General features: G+C 42.1%; 1 protein-coding gene across 6 annotated transcripts in view; it reads left to right on the forward strand.

The window, feature by feature from the left end:
- TTC28 (tetratricopeptide repeat domain 28) overlaps window positions 1–24,032 on the forward strand; it is a 718,240-nt gene that overhangs the window by 582,453 nt on the left and 111,755 nt on the right. For all 6 annotated transcript variants that reach the window (XM_015149977.3, XM_077950259.1, XM_077950260.1 and 3 more), the window contains 3 exons: window positions 15,940–17,281; window positions 18,540–19,063; window positions 23,052–23,161. In XM_015149977.3, coding sequence (XP_015005463.2) covers window positions 15,940–17,281; window positions 18,540–19,063; window positions 23,052–23,161 — 1,976 coding nt within the window. The remainder of the gene's footprint in view (window positions 1–15,939; window positions 17,282–18,539; window positions 19,064–23,051; window positions 23,162–24,032) is intronic.

The raw sequence follows: 24,032 nt of genomic DNA on the forward strand, positions 1-24,032 counted from the left end.
GTACTAGGATTACAGGCATAAGCCACTGCCCCCAGCCAGAAGTAAAAATCTTGAGAAAGGAGGTTGATACGGGAAAAGGGGGTTGAATAAAAAAGATGGATGATAGAAGGAAGATTGTAAGGAACCTAAAATGTAAAATGTACAATAAAGGTAGAATTGAGAAGAACTGATACAGTGGGAGACTGGGCGTGGTGGCTCACGCCTATAATCCCAACATGTTGGGAGGCTGAAGCGGGCAGATCACCTGAGGTCAGGGGTTTGAGACCAGCCTGGCCAACATGGTGAAACCCCATTTCTACTAAAAAATAAAAAAATTAGCTGGGTGTGGTGGCTTGCACTTGTAGTCCCAGCTACTTGGGAGGCCGAGGCAGGAGAATCACTTGAACCCCGGAGGCAGAGGTTGCAGTGAGCCACAATCATGCCATTACACTCCAGCCTGGGCACCAGTTTTTTGTGAGACTCCATCTTCAAAAAAAAAAAAAAAGAACTGATACAGTGGGAAACTGAATCAGTAGAATACAGAAGAAAAGAACAAAGAGAAGGAAAGGATGGGAAGCATTGATACTGGGCTTGAAAGTCTTCCGTTTCTCATCTTGCTCCCATATTTCAGTGGGCTGATGCTGCCAAGAGAAGTTTGGACCTGCTCTTCCCGTTGGCCGCCCTTCTTTGGCTCCTTTGTTAGTACCAGAAAATGTGTTTCTTTGTCTACATTCTTCATACTCCATTTCAATAAAATCACTTGCCCAGTGTAATACAACCAAAAGCCATAACTGGTGTGGTTCTGTCCCAGCACTTCCTAAGAATGGCTTAGGTATTTTTACGTGGTGAGAATATTATTAGAAGAGTTAATAAACTAAAACAACTTTTATTCTACAAAGCAGAGCTGTAGACAACAATATAGTGATCATTTTTATTACCTAGAAACTTTGAGAAAATGATTGTACACATCCCTTAAATCTGTAACGAACGACCTAAATCTAAGCAAAGACCTAATGGCAAATAGTTGTCATCAAAGTCTTTTTTATTATTATCTGCCTTTAAGAACCTGGTCTTATTGTATTTGTGTTTTGAAATCAGTGCATATAATATGATTTCAATAATATAAACAAAACAACCCATACCAAAACAAAATGAAACCACCACCACCAACAAAATCCAAAAAGATTGTCAGGAACTACTCTAAAATGTTAACAATGATTATCTTCAGTCACTAGGTAAGATATATAGATAGGGCTTTTTTCTGTATTTTTAAATATTTTCTACATTGAATCTTTTGACTATAAGAAACAGAAAATCTGACTTATGATGGTTTAAATAAATAAGGGCTTATTTTTCTCACAAAACAATAATTGTGAGGCACCTGACATTGGTTCAGAGGTTTAAGAATAATAAGACCAATTTCTCTGCAGTCCTCTTGGCCTTTCTTATAGTCTCGCCTCTCATGGTCACAACATTGCTGCTGAAGCTCCAAACCTCATGACTTGTTCAGATAAGTAAAAGGGAGCTGCTTCTGTATCCCTTTATCAAAAAAGTAGGCTGGGCGCAGTGGTTCACACCTGCAATCCCAGCACTTTGGGAGGCCAGGGACAGCAGATCACTTGAGGTCAGGAGTTCGAGAACAGCCTGGCTAACAGGGTGAAACCCAGTCTCTACTAAAAATACAAAAATTAGCTGGGCATGGTGGCGTACTCCTGTAATCCCAGCTACTCAGGAGGCTGAGGCAGGAGAATCGCTTGAACCTGGGAGGCGGAGATTGCAGTGAGCCAAGATCGTGCCACTGCACTCCAGCCTGAGCAACAGAGCAAGACTCTGTCTCAAACAAAACAAACAAAACAAAACAAAAACAAAAGCTTACTCTAAAATCCCAGAAAAGTTCTGCTTTTGTCTGATTGATCACAGTAGTGTCACTTGACTAACCCTAGCTGTAAGAAAGGTTGGGAAGGTAAATACTTGGCTTTCTAGCCCCATAGGCAGAGGCAGGCAGGAGAGTAGGAGGAAACTGAAAATGAATATTGGGTGCACCAGCCTTTGCTGTCTGCCACAAGCATTGGTTTTTAGTATTTTCATAATAGAAATTTTTTAAATTTCAATTTTAATTCAATTTTGAATTTGCTATACAATCTCAGTAATGCAAAAACATGCACAACAACAACAACAACAAAAACTAAAAGAAGCAGTATAGTTGTCTGCTCTAGGTTTTGAGACTAGTGATATTCTGCCTTAGCGTCCCCAGTGGTTGCTGTAAGTGATCAGAGGGAGAAAAAATGGGTGGTTTCTTCATTTATATATGCATGGAAGAAGTGGTTGGCTGGAAATAAGCGTGTAGACAAGCAGGTCTGGCAGAATAGTCAGGCAAAGGAACTTACCCATCCTGATGTATGTAGCAGGGTTGAGGTTCACTGTGAACCAACAAATGTCTTGGGAAGCCCAAGTTCAAGTGATTTTCACAGGTTTCTGTAATCCTGTGAGTCTACAGCTCAAATAAAGAGGTAAATGGGGTTTCAGATTTAAAGTGGATTATGAGAGCTTTCTAGGAAAACATGTTTAAATACCATCTCTGTGATGTGCATAAGTGAGCCAGCCTCAGGAGCCTCCAATTTCCTATGTAAGTTCCTCTCAATTAAACAGAAACAGAAGAAAAACTGAAAGCAGTAAATTGATTCACAATTTTAATCCCATTTTGCTCTTTTCAGTGTTTTTGAAATTGCCCTAACCAAAAGCCCATATACTAATAGAAAAATGAGCGGAATATGTGAATCACTTGTTTTGATAGCATTATGTTAATCTAGCTAGAACACTTCACACAATCATAGAGTTTGAATTTTCAATCCAGTGTGAATTTTTAAAAGGAAACTTTTCAGACCCGATTGCCTTGGGAACGCAGATTTCATAATTTGCTCTCCAGCCTTGCTAAAACATCCATCTGTCTTTGCAATTGAATTTGCAAGGTAAAATCATTTTAAAGGGCTGTTCTTTTGACCAGCTCTTCTGCTCTTTCTCCCTTTTCCTGTTCATTTTCAGGGATTTCTATTTGTCTGGGCAGACCATGCTGTCCTGTTATCCTCCCTGGGCTGAAGGCACGATGCTGCTCTGGAGGATGGGCTTTGTCTCCACCCTGGGTTGCACAGTTGAATTCTGTAGCAGTTACTGTCTCAGACTCTCAGAGAGGCAAAGTAACCCAGGGAAAAATTGTGCTGGGCTGAGAGGTGGTGGGTGTGAGTTCAGGTCCTAGCTCTGAATCTTAGTGACCACATGGCCTCTGTGAGTGTCTTCAAAAGCAGACCCAGCCACCCTGCCTTTGTACTAGACTCAAATAAAATAATGAAGGTCCAAGGGCTTTGAAAGCAGACGAGAGCCCTAAAATGTTAAATTTAATTAAGCTCAACAATATAACAAATATTTTTGAATTTTAGGGTATCTGAGGTATATCCAGGTAGACATATTCAGAAAGCCATTAGATTTATGAGACTACGGCTCAGGAGAGAACTCAGAGCTAGAATTGCCTATTTAGGAGTCACATGCTTGGTACTTTGTGCCATGTTATGAGATCACCAAAAGAGAATTTTGTTTATTATCATTATCATTATTATTATTATTGCTACTACTGGTTTTTATTAGGAAAGCTTCCCCTCTCCCTTATTAATAATCATTGTGAAATTAGGAGGAAGCACATACATGGGTGTCTTTTAATCTGTCTTCTTAATCCATTACATTTCACAGATAAACTGGTGAGGAGGATCAGTCAGTAAACGAGATTTTTAAAGTAAGGTTTTCAGTTTCTCAGTCTTTTGCTTAAATTATTGGATACCAGCCAAAAGGCTTCCCAATTAATTAGCTTTGATGATTTATTTTAACAACTTAAGCTGGGTGACAGTATAAAAATGAAGTTGTTTCTTCAGATTATTAATTAGTAGTACCAGAGTATAAAATTACCTCAAAGCATTCAGTGTCACTCAATGTGGTGGTATTGTCGTTTTGGTGTGATGTCTTTTCATTGTGTAGGACTTTCCCACATGGTGAAGGTTGTGTAGTATCCCTGGCCCCGCCCACAACTTGCCAGTGTGGTCTCCCAGATATTTTGACAACCAAAATACCCCCACCACATTTGCAAAGGCCATGTCAGGGCACTTCCTCCCCTACCTACACACTCTGGTACTCTTAAGGAAATGGGTTCCATCCCCATACAAGCAGAGCTTCGCTATAATATTCTCAGAGCCCATAATTTTGCACTGTCCTTAGGTGAGATGATCTGGTGTTAAGTTCCCTTTGATACTTACTTAGGAAATATGATGGCATCTAAGACTTACAGTGAGTTGTACTCTAGCAAAATAATCCTAGAGGGAGTGGCAGATTTTGTTAATTGTAATATTGAGGACTATGGTAATTGAAGCTGTTTGGAATAATATCAATGCCCTAGAAACTGTTTCATTTGATCTTCATAATAGCCTTCTGAGGTAGATGAAAACCTGAGGCTGGGCCGGGCGCGGTGGCTCAAGCCTGTAATCCCAGCACTTTGGGAGGCCGAGACGGGCGGATTACGAGGTCAGGAGATCGAGACCATCCTGGCTAACACGGTGAAACCCCGTCTCTACTAAAAATACAAAAAAAACTAGCCGGGCGAGGTGGCAGGCGCCTGTAGTCCCAGCTACTCGGGAGGCTGAGGCAGGAGAATGGCATAAACCTGGGAGACAGAGCTTGCAGTGAGCTGAGATCCGGCCACTGTACTCCAGCCTGGGTGACAGAGCGAGACTCCGTCTCAACAAAAAAAAAAAAAAAAAAAGAAAAGAAAACCTGAGGCCAGGAGAAGTATTAATAGTAACTTCCTTAAGAGAACATGACATGAAGTAGTAGAGCCGGGAATAGGGATCTTCTGATTTTGCTCACAGTGCCTTTCCACCATAAAGCACTGTCCCACATAACTGGCAATTCTGAATTATTAAATCTGGTAGAATAAGACCCATGAAACAAATTGCAGAGCTTAGGCAGCAACGTTGAGAAATGGCAGGCTCAGGGGATACACCAATTACCAAGGCAAAGTCAGCTGAGCATGCAACAGATATAAAATTTTTTTATTGCTTGCTTGTTTATAACTTGTTTCATTCAAAAAGGATTTATTTAACTTATAATAACAAATGATGATATAATAAAAATAGAAAATCAAGATCAAAGAGCCCAAACATGCAGCATATAAGGGCTAATATAGTTGTTATAGTAGAGTTTCATATTTAAGTCAGAGCTTCTTGGTGGCTGAAACAAAGAAAGAAATATAGTCATGTGTCATTTAACAATAGGGATACATTCTGAGATGCATCATTAGGAAATTTCTTCATTGCATGAACATCAGAGTGCACTTACATAAACCTGGTTGGGATAGCCTACTACACACCTAGGCTATGTGGTACATAGCTGACTGCTCCTAGGCTACAAACTTGTATAGGAGGGTACTGTACTGAAATGTTTAACACAATGATAAATATTTATGTATCTAAACAGAGAGAAGGTATGCTTTATGGTATTATAATCTGATGGAACCCCTGTTGTATCTACAGTCTGTCATTGCCTGAGTGTCTGTCATTGACTATACATAATTCTTTTTTATTTTTTCTTTTGAGACGTGGTCTTGCTCTGTCACCCAGGCTGGAGTGCAGTGGTGTGATCTCGGCTCACTGCAACCTCCACCTCCTGGGTTCAAGTGATTCTCCCACCTCAGCCTCCTGAGTAACTGGGATTACAGGTGCACGCCACCATGCCTAGCTGATTCTTGTGTTTTTAGTACAGATGGGGTTTCACCATGTTGGCCAGGTTGGTCTCGAACTCCTGACCTCAGGTGATCCGCCTGCCTTGGCCTCCCAAAGTGCTGGTATTACAGGTGTGAGCCACCACTCTCAGCCTATCATTCTTTTTTTAATTTAATTTTTTATTTTTATGGGTACATAGGAGGTGTATGTAATTATAGGTTACATGAGATATGTTGATACAAGCATATAATGCATAACAATCACCATCAGGGTAAATGGGGTGCTTGTCCCCTCAAGTATTTATCCTTTGTGTTACAAATAATCCAATTATACTCTTTTAGTTATTTTTAAATGTATGATTAAATTATTATTTGCTATAGTCACCCTGTTGTGCTATCAACTACTAGATTTGATTCATTCTTTCTAACTATTTTTTCATAATTGTTATTATCCAAAAGATGGAGCCTAGTATTCCTCAGGGAAAGGGTAGCTGAATTCTAAAAGAAATTTCTCAAGAGGGAATTTAAATAGGGGATTCTGGTGACAAAATGTATGGTATCAATAAAATTTTATAGCAAAGATTGTAATAGACTTCAGTGTGCTTTTTCTAACAGCAATCTTTAATCAAAAGCAAATTAACTAACCTGAGGGCACCATGATAACCCACAATTCTATGTGGGTCCAAGGCAATTTGGTTCAAGTTTACAGGTTTTTGTGGTCTCACTAGATCCAGGGCTAGAATTTAGAGCATCAAGAGGCATGGATGGCTCAAAAGTTCCTTGGGAAACTTCTGTTAATAGACATCTGTCTCACACGACTTTGTTAGAATATGGTTTGTAATTGTAGGCTGTGACAAGGGCTGGGAGGGTTTATATTGGAGGGCACATCTATCAGGATGTGCTAGGTGCTAATAGAGTAACAGCCCATAAATCTTAGTGGCTTAATACAACAAACTGTTATATTCATACAAAGCCTACCAGAGGTCCATGCAACCCTTAGGGGCAGCACATTAATCTAGGCCTGCCATGGCTCCATCTTCCTATAGCTGTACCATCTGGAATACAATACGTACCTTCCGCAGTTGATGAGATGGAGGAAGAGAGAGCATGGAATACTGCACTTCAGCTCTTCAACGCTTCTGTCTGGAAGTAACACATCACTTCTTACTTTTCATTAACTAAAGCAAGTCACTTGCCATGCCTAACTTCTCATGAGTAGGGAAATACATACCTGAATGTGGAAGAGAACCAGATAGCAGGGAGCATTGGTAAAGTCTACCACAGATGGGCAAGAAAGGTAATCCAAGCCAAGTGAATAGGATAGGCAGAAGAGGCAGGGTGGGATTGAGCAGAAGGGTGTATGGGGCTGCTCTGTGGCTGGCATAGGAAGGCTGAGTTGGGGCTGAGTCAGGAAAGCCCATAAGTTCCACTTGACTACACTTTGTAGGCTAGAGGGACCCTCAGGAGCTGCTCCAAGGAGATGGTACTGGTTCAGCTTTCAGGGTCTTAGCTCAAGGGAGGAGCAGAAGCAGCTATCTCAGCATTTCAGTGATTCTACCCCATGCCTCTAAACAAATGTTTTTTTCATACTGAAACTAACTCCTTGTAACATTCCCTGCATTGCTAACTTATGAGGCTGCCTCCCACCTCTTATTGTGATCTAGAATGAAAACCAGGCACACTCTGCCTTTTCCAAACAGTGACTAATGGCGGAGCTTGGCCAGGCAGGCCCAGCATATTTTTCACTATGCTCTGGGATTCCCACCAAGTCTCTCCCAGTGGCCCGGCCATAGCCATTAGAGATGACTGTGCCTAGCACTTCCTACCTCATCATCTATCACCAGCACCCCTCTCCAGCCACCTCCTTTTTAATAGGTTTAATTATTACTTCCCTGACTTCATGGCACAATTAATCTTCCCCATTGCCTCAGGATTTACAGCTGCACAGGCCCAGGGAATTTCTGAGCTATTCACCTGCAGTCTAAGTCTTTAACTATCCAAGGGAAGTGGGAAGGAGGGCTATGCATGAAGGCAGTGAATATTTGTGGGTTCCAGTGGGCTCCAGCTGACTTCTTGTCACTGCTCATTCAGCCCAAGGCTTTGGGATGGTGGTGGGAGGGGACTGCAGAGGAACTGACTCTGCTCCCAGTCAGCATCAAAGGGAGTCTTGAGGGGTGGGGGTGAGCAATAGAACCTATTTCTCTGCATTTGGAGAAATAAATGTATAGCAAATAAATAATACATTTAGACTCTAAAATATAGTCTCTACAAAACTACTACATTTTATTTCCTCCAAAATTGGTTTAAAAGGTAGGTAGCTAAAATAAATTTAAAAATAATAATAATAATAATTAAAAAAAAAAAAAGGTAGGTAGCTTCCAATGGAGTGTGCTTGCTTATAGGAGGGAGAGGTGGTACAGAGATTTCCCAGCCTTATAGCAGGCTCCTCAGAATTGAAACAGAAGGAAAGGGCAATGGGGATCTGGGACAGAAGTGCCACTGAACTCTCAATGTCACTGAAGACATCCTAAACTGCTGTTGAAGCAAAAGAAGATAACAGGCTCGTAACTTCACTTATCCTTCAAGGAACAGGCAGAGCCTGGTGGGTTTAGTAGAAAAAGGAGACAGATGTAATTAAGTTAAAGGATGGCAGAATAGACATGCGATGGCCCAAGAGTTCTCCAGAGGTGACGCCCACACAGATTACATCTGCTTCCTCCTACTACATTTCTTAATCTTTTAGGATTTTCTTGTATCTAATGTGTACTTCTCTGCTGTCTAGATACACATTTAGCTAGGGCATCAATCTGTTCATATGCAGCTGCTAAGAGCTTGGTTTGCCACAGCAGTATACTAGTGTTAATAAAGAAGAAATTGGCACATGATGCAAATATTTGTGTGTGTGGTGAGGGAAAAGAAATGGGCACAGAATCATGTCTGTCTTTCACTGGAAGACATTTCCAGATGAGGGGAGAAGGTAAAAGAGTGTGGACTAAGCTGGGTATGGTGGTGTGTGCCTATAGTCCCAGCTACTTGGGAGACTGAGGTGGGAGGATCGCTTGAGCCCAAGAGGTCAAGGCTGTAATGAGCTGTGATTGTGCCACTGGACTTCAGCCCCGGTCACAGACTGGAGTACAAGACTCTGTCTCTTTTAAAAAAAAAAAAAAAAAAAAAAAAAAGCATGGAGCATGGACTTCTGAGTCAGAAAAACCTGAGTGTTAGTACCAATCCTGCCACTTAGAGCCGTGTGGGCCTGAGTAAGCTCTTGAACCTTTTGGGGCTCTGAGACCACAGTATCAACCTTGTTTTGGGGCATGAATGAGATCATGGAGTAGAGAGCCAGGCACAGAGAGGTTCTCAAGAAAAGCTTACCTATCAGGAAGTTGCTTGTAGCTGAAGTCAAATGATACATATTTTTGGAATTACCTGCATTTAAAAATACCTGTATTGACCTGGCATGTTGGCTTACCCCTGCAATTCCAGGGCTTTAGGAGGCCAAGGCAGGAAGATAACTTGAGCCCAAGAGTTTGAGACTAGCCTGGGCAACATAGTGAGCTCCCACGTCTACAAAAATTAATTAATTAAAAATTAGCCAAACACAGTGGTGCACAGCTGTAGTCCCAGCTACATGGGATGCTGAGGCAGGAGGATCTCTTATGCTTGGGCGATTGAGGCTGCAGTGAGCCATGATCATGCCACTGCACTTCAGCCTAGGTGACAGAACAAGACCCTGTCTCAAAAAAAAAAAAAAAAAAATCTACACCTTTGTTGTCCATCACTGGCAAAAGTAATGGAGATTTGTCTCCAGGTGCATATTAATAAATAGTCATCTGCAAGTGTGTTAGATAAGACATCCAATTGGTTGCACTTCTAACACAGAGCACTTTGCTCTCATGCCTTTGATTCTAGCCATCTGTTTACTAACCAGGTCTGTCACCTCCTCCTTACTCTCAGCTTTGCAGTATTTTAAGTACAATGTAGAAGAACTTACATGTGAAAACTTGAGAAGGAGAGGGTTCAGGGAACCTAAAGATATCTAGGGTTGGAATTATGGGTCCTGTGGAAAACCTGAGACCACTTCTACCAATGAGGAGGAGGATCAGGAGGAACAGTTGGGAGTACACAGCACTTTTTCTGTGAAGCAGGTTTTCTCAGCCATTTTAGCCATTTATCAGCCATTTGGCTCTTTGATAGACAAAATATCAACCTATCATTTAAGATCATTTAAAATGAAATCAAGGCAATAGGACAAAGTGCTATGTAGTTTTCAGTCTCTACATGTTCTTCTCCCAGCCTGGAAAAGGATGTGGAGGCTGGTACAGCTACAGAGGCTGGTGACCAACCCAATTTCTTTCTATTGTGGTCCCAGAGACAGAAAAGTGGACTTAAACATCCACGTCAGGACTTAACTGCAAGGAACAGTTTCCTGATCAAAAAAGGTTATAGAAGAATATATGCAGTGCCAACTTTTATGTATACCTTTATTATTTAATTTTCCATTATTGAAATGTTCATGAACACACAGGTAGAGAAAATGGTATAATGAACTCCCACATACTCATAACCCAGTTATCAACATTTTGCTAATCTTGTTTCATCTGTTTTCATAAACACACAATTTTTTTTTTGAGGTGGTCTCACTCTGTTGCCCAGGCTGGAGTGCAGTGGCATGATCTCCACTCACTGCAAGCTCTGCCCCCCGGGTTCATGCCATTCTCCTGCCTCCCACGCCTCCCGAGTAGCTGGGACTACAGGTGCCCGCCACCACGCCCGGCTAATTTTTTTGTATTTTTAGTAGAGACAGGGTTTCACCATGTTCGCCAGGATGGTCTCGATCTCCTGACCTCGTGATCCGCCCGCCTTGGCCTCCCAAAGTGCTGGGATTACAGGCGTGAGCCACTGCGCCCGGCCCCCACACACAATTTTTAAAGCAAATCATAGACACCATGTCGTTTCATGTGTAAATGCTTCTATAAATATTTCTAACGGAAGAGATCTTTATAAAGCATAGCCACTGTCCTATGTCACACCTAGCAAGACTAATAGGAGTTACTTCATGTCTCCAGCTTGTCCTGAAAGCAGATGGGCTGGTCCTGCTGAGGGCAGTGGGTCTGAGAGTCCTTGCCTCAGTTCTGCCACTAACTCACTTCCTCTCACTAGGCCCTGGTCATATCATTCAGAAAGTGAACCCGTGGGAGGGCCTTTTCCAGTTCCCAAATTTTATGTTGCCTCTGGAAATAGATGGTGATTTAAGTAGGATGGAACAGAAAACAATTTGTTTGAAAGTAGAGGAAAACAATAGATAACTGTTAAAACCCCATTTGGGTTGTGCACTATTAATAATCATGACTGTAATGCTTTCAGTACACGAGAAGACCACTTCCATTGTTTGTGGCAGTACACTGAGGCCCCTACCTCCACAAAATTATTAAGAGAAAAGACAGCCGGAACTGCATTCTATGTTTAGTAGTTTTTCTGCTTGGCTTGTGCAGTTCACACCTCCCTTAATCTTTGCTGGTAATGGCTAATAAAAGCAAAATGTATTGAGCACTTACTATGTCTGAGGCACTTAGGCCAGCCTCTGCTGAGCATGATCGCATTGGCCCTCACAACAGCCTTTTGAAGTAGGTATTATTATTCCCATGGCAGTGACCATTCTCGACCCATAGGTGGGGACCTGCTGTGACGATGTATAAATTCATAACGATGTGTCCTTCCTCCACACACCCTCGTGAGAACTCGGCTTTGTGAGGATCTTCTGCCCCACTAATCTTCATTTAATTCCCCTCCCTGCAGCATGTTGTCACCTAGCACGCCCCTGCTGACAGGCCCTCTGTAAGTCTTCATCTGAATGACGGCCCTGGAAAATCAAGCTGTGGTCTCGAAAGGGAAGGAGGATCTGCAGATTATCTCCTCAGCATGTGCAGTCACTCTGCTGGCAGCTCTTGGGCCGCTTTTATATTGCCTCAACAAAGAGAAAGGCTGCCAAGAGTGTGTCATGTTCCATTCAGAATTCCCTACGCTGGCAGTGGCTGGGACAGTAGAGACACAGGGAGAATGAACAATTCCCAGCTCAGCCCCATCCATCTCTTCTTACTCTTGTCTGTGTGAGGAAGCCTTTGAGAGTCTTCTTATGATTCTTTATAGGCCCTTGGAAAAGTAAGATAAGGAGGACAGGAGGAGAACAGGAGAATGCAGAGGGAAGCTGGCTGGAGATCAGATCATTTTGCCATAACCAGCAGGCAATTTCTTTCACAAATCATTGAACCCTGGGTAGCCATTATCATCCCAACTGCTCACTATTAACTAGCCCAGACTCTTAAGGTCATGAGAGTCAGAGAAATAGAATTCCTTTCCTTCTTCTCACTCTCTAAATACTGGTCATACTATGTTTAGATACCATGTTTTAGTTTACAAAGTATATTGATACATACTATTATGTTTCTCATGCCATTGTCTTTGAAATGATTATAATCTGACCTTATTAGTGAGAAAACAAAAATTGCCAAAATATTTTCAATTTAAGAAAATAACAAAGGCTCAGAAGTATTGAGTGTCTCAAAGACACTCAGCTGAATGAGGTGGGAGCCAGGCTTGTAAACAGGACTTCTGGCATAGAGTCCTGTGCCTTTTCTATTATATTGTGCCTTTCTGATGTTTAGCCAGTTTCCTGTAGGATGAGGTAAGTCCCACCCTGCAGGAGAGTGGGGAGCTTCCAAGGAGACCTGTCTTTGGTGGTGATGGGCCATATATGAAAACCAAGCTTCCTCCAATTGCCTGCTAGGTCTCTCGCCACTTGCTTCCTCTTACTATCATCTTAGCAAACAACAAGTGATAATATTGGCTTAAGAAAATCATTGCAATAAAATCCAAAAGCTGTGAGGGAAAAAAAAATGTCACTGCAAAGGCATCATTGTGGGAGAAAGTGCTCCAAGGGAGATTCCGGCACTCCTACTGCCCTCCCTAACTCTGGCTCTCTTCGTAACTATTGACTGATGGCTGGACAGATATTTTGACCCTAATTGAAAAAAATACAGAAACTGAGGAGAGAGGAAGTAAATAAGGAGTAGGGAGAAATGTGAAAAAAAAAATTCTTCTGAGGATACCTGGAAATTCGAAATGTGAAATTTTTCTCTTTAGATAAAAGTGGTTTAGGACTACGTGTTAAATTAGGTCTTTAGAACTGAAATATTTCTGTCACTAATAATTTTTCAGCATTAAAAGGGTTCTAGGTGATGCCAAGGTATTATTTCCTCTCAGGAAGCTTAGATTTTCTAACCTTGAGACAGATTCGGAAAAGCTCTGATCCTTCCAGCAAGGATCCTGGTGACATCTCTAACCCAGGGAAGTGACCAGACCCAGTCCCCAGGAATGTTACTTTCTTATTGGATTGGAGTCCAAAAATACTGTTTTTAAACCAAGGGTTATATGTTCATCATAGAAAAAAAAATTAAAATACATATAAGTAAAAAGCAAAAAAAAAAAAACTCTTACAATTCTACCACCCAAATATTACTACTCTTAACCTTTAATACATTTTATGCTATATGTGTTTAAATGTAAACATGTATGTCTATACACAGTGCTACTAAAGCATGCATTAAAATGTACTGTTTTGTGATCATATATCCTTTTAATATATTATAAATTTCTTCCTATGTCAATAAACTTCACTTTTTTTTTTTTTTTTTTTTTTTTTTTTTTAAAAAGACAAGGTCTCTGTCACTAAGGCTGGAGAGCAGTGGTGCGATCATGGCCTACTGCAGCCTTGAACTTCTGAGCCCAAGTGATCCTCCTACCTCAGCCTCCAAAGTAGCTGGGACTACAGGCTCACACCACCATGCCCAGCTAATTTTTTAATTTTTGGTAGAGACAGGGTCTTGCTGTGTTACCCAAGCTTGTCTTGAACTCCTAAGCTCAAGTGATCCTCTTGTCTCAGCCTTCCAAAGTGCCGGGTTATAGGTGTGAGCCACCCCACCCAGCCCCTCACCATTTTTAATGTCACCATGTTTATTCCATTGTATAAATGTACCATGATTTGTTTTGTTATTTTTAAATTATGAAATATTTTACTTATAAAAAATATACAGAAGAATTACCATGGCTTATTTAATTTCCAGCACCTCAAGAATCTCCTTTCCTAGAAGGGAATAATTTCAATACCTAATATTGCAGTTTCACTCTGTAGTTTTATAGTGCTCTTGCACATACATTATTTCGTTTGATCCTCACTATCACCTCCTAAGGTTGGTGTTATGTTCATTATTTTTCTCATTTTATAGATGAACTACATAAAACTCAAAAAGACTAAATGATTTACCCTAAGTCCAGTTAAGTCAAAGAGATGGCTGGGTCCTAGGACTAGATGTGACTCTTGTGGCAGGGCAGATCTCCACAGCATGCAAGGGAGGAGTCAGGACCAGCAGAGTAGCCCCCACAGACTCACCCTGCACTGCACCCCCAGCTCCTGCCCTGCCCTGACTTCAGCCTTGATCATGCGTACTTCTGCCTTTTGACCCAGTGTGCTCTCTGGGGGCAGAGACTTCTGTCTTCATTCTTCTCTTTACCCCTGCTGCCCACCACAAATTCTGATACAATAAATGCCCAGCTAATGTCTGCTTGATAAGTGAATGAATGAATAAAGAGTGTCAGAGAGATACACAAATTGTGGAGGCTAGGTGTTCACAGCTTTCTTGCTTAAAGCCTCTGTTTTTAGTTCAGACGTTTTAACAGAACACATCTTTGCATTTTGACTTTTGGGGCTTCTGTAGGTTTTAGTCACCACTGGAAAGCTCACACACTGATGCATGGAAAAGCATGTTCAAAACCAAAGGCAAGGAGAAACCTGTTTGCATACTAGCTTCTTTCCACCTTTTCTAGTGGTGGCCCTACTCTAGCCCCAACTGGAATGGACCAAGCTCTCCTTAAAGCCAGCTCCCAAGTTACCATTATGTTATCCCTCATTTGAAACTACTTTATATTTATGATATGTATGATATAACTCATTTTTAACTGCTTGTTAATACCTTAGCTTAGCAGCTATAATATGGTGCATGAGATTTGTTTGGAGCACTGTTATTGTTGATTATAAAAGCAGTATAGCAGAATTATAAGAGCTTTTAGAACAAAAATTACTGAAATTCCACTACCTAACAAGGCAACTATTTTTCTTTTTGTATAACCCCGTCAAGAGTTTGTCCATGCGTATGGACGTACTTATTTTCCTAGTTATTATCATGGGAGCATGCAGCATTTTTTCCTGATTTTTCCACTTAATATGATTACAAGAACATTGTTTCCCTATTTTTCAGTATAGACTTCATAATTATCTTTTTAACGACTGCATAATTCTCTATTGAGTTGATATACCAAAATGTACTTATACAATCCCCCAGTGTTTCACATTTAAGATGTTTCTGATTTTCCAGTAGTCTATAGTGCCACACTGAAGGTTGTTACGTGTATTGTTATGCAATCTTTTGTGTTTGTCAGATTATTTTCTTAGGATACTTTCCCTTGAGTAAGATTGCTGGGTCAGAGTAGGAGCGCATTTGTGGTTCTTGCCAGGCTGCTTGTGTAAAAAGGTTGTTCCAGTTTATGTCCCCAGCAGTTGGTATGTTTACCAATTTTAGGACAATCTCATCAGTGTAGGAATTGTGGTTAATTTTTTTGTTTGCTCATTTAGCTGAAGTAAAATGGCACTTCAGGGTTGCTTTATTTTTGCATTTCATTGATTATTAAAGGAAATTAGCATTTTCTCCTGTGGTTACTCTTTGTATTTCTTTGGATGTGAGTTGTCTGCTAACATTTACAGGTCTTTGCCTATTTTAGTAAATTGGGATCTTCATTTTTTAAAAATCAAACCAAGTAAACTCTTCACACACAGTGGCTATTGAACTTTTTCATTTATGTTTAATATATTTTCCCATATTGTTTTGCCTTTTCATTTTAGATATGTATTTGTAGTACAAACATTCTTATTTTTGTAATAAAATCTGTAAATGTTTTTTTCTGTTGCTTTGAAACTTAAGCTATCCTCCCTCTGGAGAGCTAATAAATATTTAATTCTAGCTTCTGTTATTTTAAATTCTTTAATTCATCTGGATTGCATTTTACTATAAATTGAGATGCAAATTAAATTTCTTTCTACATTGCAAATCAGTTATTTCAGTCTTAGTCTGTTCTTTTATTCTCTTTCTCAGGAATCATACACCAGATGAAAGGTGATTATGACACTGCACTGAAACTCCACAAGACCCACCTGTGCATCGCCCAGGAGCTGAGTGATTATGCTGCCCAGGGCCGTGCCTATGGGAATATGGGCAATGCCTACAATGCCCTGGGCATGTACGACCAGGCGGTCAAATACCATCGGCAGGAGCTGCAGATCTCCATGGAAGTGAATGACCGCGCCTCACAGGCTTCCACACATGGGAACCTTGCTGTGGCCTACCAGGCCCTGGGTGCCCATGACCGGGCCCTGCAACACTATCAGAACCACTTGAACATTGCCCGGGAGCTACGAGACATCCAGAGTGAGGCCCGGGCCCTCAGCAACCTGGGCAATTTCCACTGCTCTCGGGGAGAGTATGTCCAGGCTGCCCCCTATTATGAACAGTACCTCCGGCTTGCTCCCGACCTTCAAGACATGGAAGGAGAAGGGAAGGTCTGCCACAATCTTGGCTATGCCCATTACTGCCTTGGAAATTATCAGGAGGCAGTGAAGTACTACGAACAGGATCTGGCACTGGCCAAAGACCTTCATGACAAGTTGAGCCAAGCAAAAGCCTACTGCAACTTGGGCCTAGCGTTCAAGGCTCTGCTGAATTTCAGTAAAGCTGAAGAGTGTCAGAAGTACCTACTGTCCCTAGCCCAGTCTCTGAATAATTCCCAGGCTAAATTTCGAGCCCTAGGGAACCTGGGCGATATATTCATCTGTAAAAAAGATATAAATGGTGCAATAAAATTCTACGAGCAACAGCTGGGCTTAGCTCACCAGGTAAAGGACAGAAGATTAGAAGCCAGTGCATATGCAGCCCTTGGCACTGCATACCGAATGATCCAGAAGTATGACAAGGCCCTGGGTTATCACACACAGGAACTGGAGGTATATCAGGAGCTGAGCGACTTGCCAGGGGAGTGCAGAGCTCATGGGCACCTGGCTGCTGTCTACATGGCCCTTGGGAAATACACAATGGCATTCAAGTGTTATGAAGAGCAACTGGATCTAGGGCAAAAGCTGAAGGATCCAAGTCTGGAAGCCCAGGTCTATGGCAACATGGGCATCACAAAGATGAACATGAATGTGATGGAAGAAGCCATTGGTTACTTTGAGCAGCAATTGGCCATGCTGCAGCAGCTAAGTGGAAATGAGTCTGTGCTTGACAGGGGCCGGGCCTATGGCAACCTGGGAGATTGCTACGAAGCCCTGGGTGACTATGAGGAAGCTATCAAATACTATGAACAATATTTATCTGTTGCGCAGAGTCTGAATCGCATGCAAGACCAAGCCAAGGCTTACCGAGGCCTGGGAAATGGACACAGGTAAAAATGACCAAGGACAATTGTGGTTTATAGTTCTGCAAAAAAGAGCATTTGTGACAGTAATGGCAACTTCATGTCTGCATGGCAGTTTGTTAACTACAAACATTTTCTTACATATCTCATCTGATTCCTCCAATAACTATTTGAATTAAGTAGTTGATGTTGTTACCCTTATGCTATGGATGAAGAAACTAAAGCCCAGAGAAATTGAGTTAATACCTAAGATTTGCAGCTTAAAAGGGACAGCTGAGAGTTGAACCCAGGGCTCTGTGACTCCAAATGCAGTGCCTTTTGACTACATTAGAATGAGAAGGATAATAGGGATTGGGAAGGTGAATGAATCACTTTCCCTGATCTTTTCTGAATACCTCCCACATTATATGAATGTGTTTATTAATACAACATCAGCATCTAACAATTATTTAGACCCCATTGTGTTGCTTCTCAGAAAAGCCACCTGATAATAGGAGAATGCATAAATATACTATGTTGCATGCATCTTCTGTGCAAGGTCCCTTGCACAGATATCTTAATAGTTATAGCAGTTTTGTATTACTCTACATCTATTATCATCTGCTGTGGGATGTGGGATTTATTATCACCAGAATCGGAGGCTCAGGGGAACTAATTCACGTGCCCCACACAAATGGTTTGGTCATGCTCTTTCCACTCTTATCGTGTCTTCTCTTAGCAGCACAAAAAGACACACTGTTGGTCAAGCTGATACTTTCTCCTAAATGTGGGGAACCCAAGAAGGTGCCTGTGTCTGCAGAATATATGGCCCCACCAGAGAGGCAGGGGATTAGGGCTCCTGGAGTGGAGGAAGGGCAAGGGTCAAACTAAATCTTCACCCACAGAGTGCTCTGAGAAGCTCAGGGTGAAAGATTTATAGCCACTGTAAAGTGATTTCAAAAACATAGTCTAAGCAGTAGTGGAAATTGGGAGGCCTGAAGAACCAAACAGTTCACTTGCTATCATTGTGCCTATTAATATATTTTATGTTTCCTCTGGGGTGTATATCCCATTGAATCTCAAGCTCTTGGGAAGGTCACTAAGGGATGACTTTTGAATTGCTTTCCAGATTATGAAATTCCTCTGCATCTCACTCTAAGGGCACATGATAGATTTTAGCTAGAAGAGGAGTTAAGAGCTTCTATAGTAAGTGACAGTGACAAATGCTTTTCATTTTCTCAGGGGCTTTAGCATGTCTGCACCTGCACGAAATAATATCATTGCTTTTCTGTCTACATCCCCACAGGGCAATGGGGAGCTTGCAGCAAGCCCTCGTATGCTTTGAAAAGAGGCTCGTGGTTGCCCATGAGCTCGGGGAGGCCTTCAATAAAGCCCAGGCCTATGGAGAACTGGGAAGTCTGCACAGCCAATTAGGGAATTACGAACAAGCCATTTCCTGCCTTGAACGCCAGCTGAACATTGCTAGAGATATGAAAGACCGAGCCCTGGAGAGTGACGCAGCCTGTGGCCTGGGGGGCGTTTACCAGCAGATGGGGGAGTATGACACAGCCCTGCAGTACCACCAGCTTGATCTACAGATAGCAGAGGAAACCAACAACCCCACATGCCAGGGCCGAGCCTATGGGAACCTGGGCCTGACTTATGAATCCCTGGGCACCTTCGAGAGGGCTGTGGTCTATCAAGAACAGCACTTGAGCATTGCTGCACAGATGAATGACTTGGCGGCCAAGACGGTGTCATATAGTAGCCTTGGAAGGACCCATCATGCCTTGCAGAACTATTCCCAAGCAGTCATGTACTTACAGGAAGGTAGGTGAAAAGGCCCATTGTGTTCTCTTGGCCTACTTGAAGTCAAGTTCAGAGTCAGAACTCAAGACTCAGAGGGAAGTATGCACAGTTTGAGTGGCCACTTCGGTGTGGAGTAAGGGTCTCAGAGGCCACATTGTCAATTCAACTCCAGAATCACAGAATCCCCACCAGGTGTCCCTTGATAGTACTAAGGTGTTTCATTGTCCATAGCACCTTGCCCTGCTCTCTCAGACCCAGATTGTCTTATTCTCTCAGTGACAGCATCTACTGCTCGCCAGCTGCCCAAGGAGCTGAGACCCTCCTTGCTTTTCAGAACCCTCTGTGGAATGAGCAACATGTTCTCACACAGATGAATCAAGTAAGATGTAATCCTAAAAAATTGTAAGGGTTTCAATCAGAAGAAAATGTCCATCTGCTCCAAGCTCTGTTGTCCCTCTAGAGAATATCTAAACTAACCATATTAAAACTTTATAGAAGTCAGTTCTGACATGGCAGCTGAGGTCTAATCCAGAAGTGTCAGTCTGAGGGGCACTCAAGTAGTAAACCAGGCTTCTTTCCCAGCATTTGTCACCTGCGGTGCTTGGGCTGGTGCCACAGTAGGGTCTTGTTCCAGGCAGGCCTAGAAACTGAAGGCTGCACAGTTTCACCTTGGATCCTTCCTTCCTCCGAAAGCAGAAGTCCCACAGCAATGCATTTGCCCTCCACCTCTTTACATTGAGATGGGGCTTTCTGCTCTTAAAAGTTCTTCCCCTTACACAGGCATATTGGATCCTCTCATCCTAGAAGGGAAAAAGGACAGAATGCTCACTGGTTAAAGGAATGGTTACTGATTTCAAGCAAAAACTCTCATTTCCACGGGGCTTTGCACATAAAGTTTGTTTAATCTGATTCAATTCTCACGATAGTCTTGTGAGGTATATCTTTTTATTCCCATTTTTGCTGTTGAATCACCTGAGGCTCAGAGAAGTACAGTGATTCAATCCTCATGATGTGGTCAGTTAGTCAAGGAGTAGGGCCCAGCCCAAGTTTTCCAACCCAGAAACCACACAAGATCCTCTCTGAAGTTGTTTCTAACTTTACAATTGCAGAGTAGGGTTGGGCATCCTATCCCCTTATACTCCCGAGCCCCCACTGGGAAGCCAGGAGAGAGATAAGCAGGAAGCAAAGAGGAGAATGGGTGAAGAGCTGATGATTCGCTGGTCTCCTTGCAACAGACCAGGGACTGCGCTGGCCTGCAGTCTGAGAGGTTACAGAGAGTCTGGAAGCCACTTCCCAGACCTTATCTAGCTCCCCTTCTATCCACATGGGGCTCTGCCTGAATGCATTAAATGAAAATGTTGGCTTCTAATTTCCTGAAACATGACTGTGGTAAAATTCCAACAGACGAGGAGCAATTTTCATTTGAATTTGTAAAAACTATTAAATTCAGTCATATGACAACTTTTCAGCTGTGTTCTTTTGTACTTCCTGAAATACTATTTTCATGAAACAGCTGGTTTGCCTGAGACATTGCAACGCAATTCTATATTTGTGGAAAACTCTCAAGTTCATTTTTATTGTTTCTTGTAATTTTTTAAGTCTTGCAGAGATCTAAAAACTCTAATTTGTAGCATCTCTACGGTGTCTGTCTTGTGGATGTATCCACTAGAGAGCCTGCAGCTGATGACTTTCCTCGTGGGCCAAACCAGAGTGCCTCTTCTCATGAGTGCAGGACACCTGGACAGTGCTTTCCAAACGCTCTGAGTTAGGTCTGCAGCCTCTGGCAAGGAGGGACTAGTTTATCTGGAAGCCACCCCGTGGTTCCCTCTCCCTTGGCTTTGGAGGCTGTGGAGCCTTATAGATCAATATCACCCTGCTTCAGTGCAATAGATTCTCACAGGTAGGGCCTGGTCTGAGTCTTTTGAACAATCTTTCCAGGTGCTGTGGAGGGAGACACCCCTGGATAAAACCACTGGTCTCACCCAGCCCTTCCTCTTCTTGCAAATGAAGAAAGGGAGCATGGATCAATTTGGTGACTTACCTGGGACCAGTCCCTGACAAACTATAGGTTCTAGGAGAGCTGGATGGGTGTCAGGTTCCTAAGAGGCAGAAGCAGAGAGAAGCTGCGGCAGGACAGATACCATGTCTATCCAGTGGGCTTTTAACTCTTCATTGTTGAACCTCAGCTAGAGTCCTACATGCTGAGGATATAGCAGGAACAAAGCACAGTCCCTGTTCTCATAGAACATGGCTTCTAAGCAGGAATTGTCTCAATGAATTTTACTTCTGACTCATAGATCTTGACCTAGAAGGGACATCTGTATTGAAGAATTAATGTGGTTAGCTTATTGAAGATTTAAACAATCAGTACCCTTCTGGTTTTCTCCCAAGAACCATCTTCTTTCCTATGTTTTTCTATTCTGTGAGGTGTTTAAATATGTGAATTATTTACAAATATTTTTGTTATCCAATAATATGATTTAAACTTAAAGTGTTGTTTCTAAGTTTTCTGAGTTAGGAGCATTTTGAAATGTGTATTTATGACCTTGAACCTGAGTGTCACTTTTCTTACCCTTTCAACAGACTCAATTCCTTTTCAAAAGTCTGAAATTGCACAGGCCCAGCATGATCAGAGGCAGGCTTCCATCTACCCTGAATTAGATTAGAAGAAGGAAGTCCTTCCTTTGTATGTGCAGTTGTACGGTGGGAGCCTTCATGCTGTCTCTGCACAGGCTAGCTTCTATGTACAGTGAGCAGGGTAATGAGGGCAAAGTGATGCTGAGAACTGCCTAGTGACCAATATAATAAATGGTTGCCTTCAGATTTGACTCTCACAAAGCTCTGGAGGTTGCTGGTGTCCTGAAACCCCGAAACTTGCTGTGGGTAAGTGACCCAAACTGCAGGTGGCTACCTGAAGGCTATTAAAATGAGGATGGTCTCATTTAAGGTTTTTGCCTTACAATAGCACTGGTTTTGCAACCCTGCTGAGGCACATCAAAGTCTTAAACTGAAAGGGAAAACAGATTAGACATGAAATGTGTCAGTAACATCAGTAACAAAAGGCAGGGTCAGGCTGTGTTCATATTCTGCTTTCAGGAGAACATCGTATGTGTCTTCTATTAATGCTCATTGGATGCTGTGCACGTGAGAAAGGAAAAATACTCTTTTGCCTTCTATATTTAACTATCAGGAAGAGCTTTGCCAGCCAAAGAATCAGGTTAGATAAGTTTATCAGCCAGGAGTTTTCCTTTGCAAAGCTGTGGATTTCAAATTTAGGAGGGTGACCAGATTAAGTTTCACTTGTTTTAGTGTTTCTGCCTGCCCAGCAAACCTGTCTCCTGCTGATAGCCATCACCTGAGCTCTTGCCAAGGCATCCTGGAAATCCTGGAAATGTTGCTACCAACACAGAATTTGAAGAGAAGGCTTATTCTACCTTGGCTGATTCAGCTCTTATCCTCATTTTATCTAGCTGTGTTGTTAGTATTCTTTTTTTTTTTTTTTTTTTTTTTTTAAGAGATGGGTCTCACTAAGTTGCCCAGGCTAGATTCTTACTCCTGGGCTTAAGCAGTCCTCCTGCCTCAGTCTCCTGAGTAGCTCTTGTTAACATTCTTTTATAGACACCTGAAGCAAAATTGGGTGGGAGCAGTGGCTATCCCAGCACTTTAGGAGGCCAGGGTGGGTGACTCACTTGAGGTAGGTGGATCAGGAACTGGATACCAGCCTGGGCAACATGGTGAAACCCCATCCCTACCAAAAAATACAAAAGCCAGCCGGGTTGTGGTGGCCTGTGCCTGTAGTCCCAGGTACTCTGGAGGCTGACTGAGGTGGATCACCTGAGCCTGGGGAGGTCAAGGCTGCAGTGAGCCGCCATTGCACTCCAGTCTGGGGAACAGAGTGAGACCCTGTCTCAAAACAAAAACACAAAAGTAAAATGACCCTCCAGGACTCCTTAGGATAGTGGAATTATCCGTCTTCTATGTTTCCTTAAATTTCTCTATCTGGTTTCAGGTTTAAGGTTAGCTGAGCAACTGGGCCGAAGAGAAGATGAGGCAAAAATTCGCCATGGCCTTGGCCTCTCCCTTTGGGCTAGTGGAAACTTGGAGGAGGCCCAACACCAGGTAAGCAGAACCCCTGACTGAAGTGGATTTTTTGTTTCCAGAAGCATGGGAGACCTTAGGATTACTATCCTAGTAGTGATGGCATTTACAAGAGGCACTGACTTCTACCCTTGGGCTAAGGTGTATGATTTCCAGCCTGTACTAGCCCAGAAGTATTTGAACAATCAGTAAAGATTTTTGCTCACTCATGTGATAGATTTCTCAATAATTTCTTAAGAATTCTTGTATTAAGTGCTATTGCTCCCCATTAAACATTAATATGAAATTCATTTCATGACAGAAGGAAAACAAGAATTCATAATTAAATTTCATGTTTCTAGATATATTAATAGATATAACTTCTCTCTTTCCCTCTTTTACAATAAGGCCATATTTCTGCATATATGCAATTAGTTGAAGGAAAGTCCCTTGTCATGCTGGCCCTGGAGAGTAGAAAGATCCCTTGAGTTATGGGCCTCCTCTGTTAGGTTGGAGGAGTAGTGAGATGGCTGCATCTAAGATCACACGCTCATCCAGATAGCGAGCATGTGAGTGGTGACTGCAGAGGACATTGTGCTAGGCAGAGAGGAACAAGGATAAGGACATCGAGACTCCTATCCAGAGGTGCTCACTAGAGTTGAAGCGATGCGACTGAATTTGCACCATAGCATTCTAGAATGTTAGGGTGTTTTACTGTACTTTGAAAATGATTAAAGGCAATGTAAAGGATTAATTCTCTAATTTCCTGGTTATAAAAAGTAAAACCTGTGTTGATCTTGTGATTTGCAATTTTCAAAGTACTTATTATAGCTCAATGAATTTGATCCTTAAAATAACCCTGTGAGGTAGAAACTATCCTCTTTATAGAGAGGAGGAAATTGAGTCTCTGAGT

The sequence above is a fragment of the Macaca mulatta genome, chromosome 10 (genome assembly GCF_049350105.2).
Source record: "Macaca mulatta isolate MMU2019108-1 chromosome 10, T2T-MMU8v2.0, whole genome shotgun sequence".
Taxonomy (NCBI): Eukaryota; Metazoa; Chordata; class Mammalia; order Primates; family Cercopithecidae; genus Macaca; species Macaca mulatta.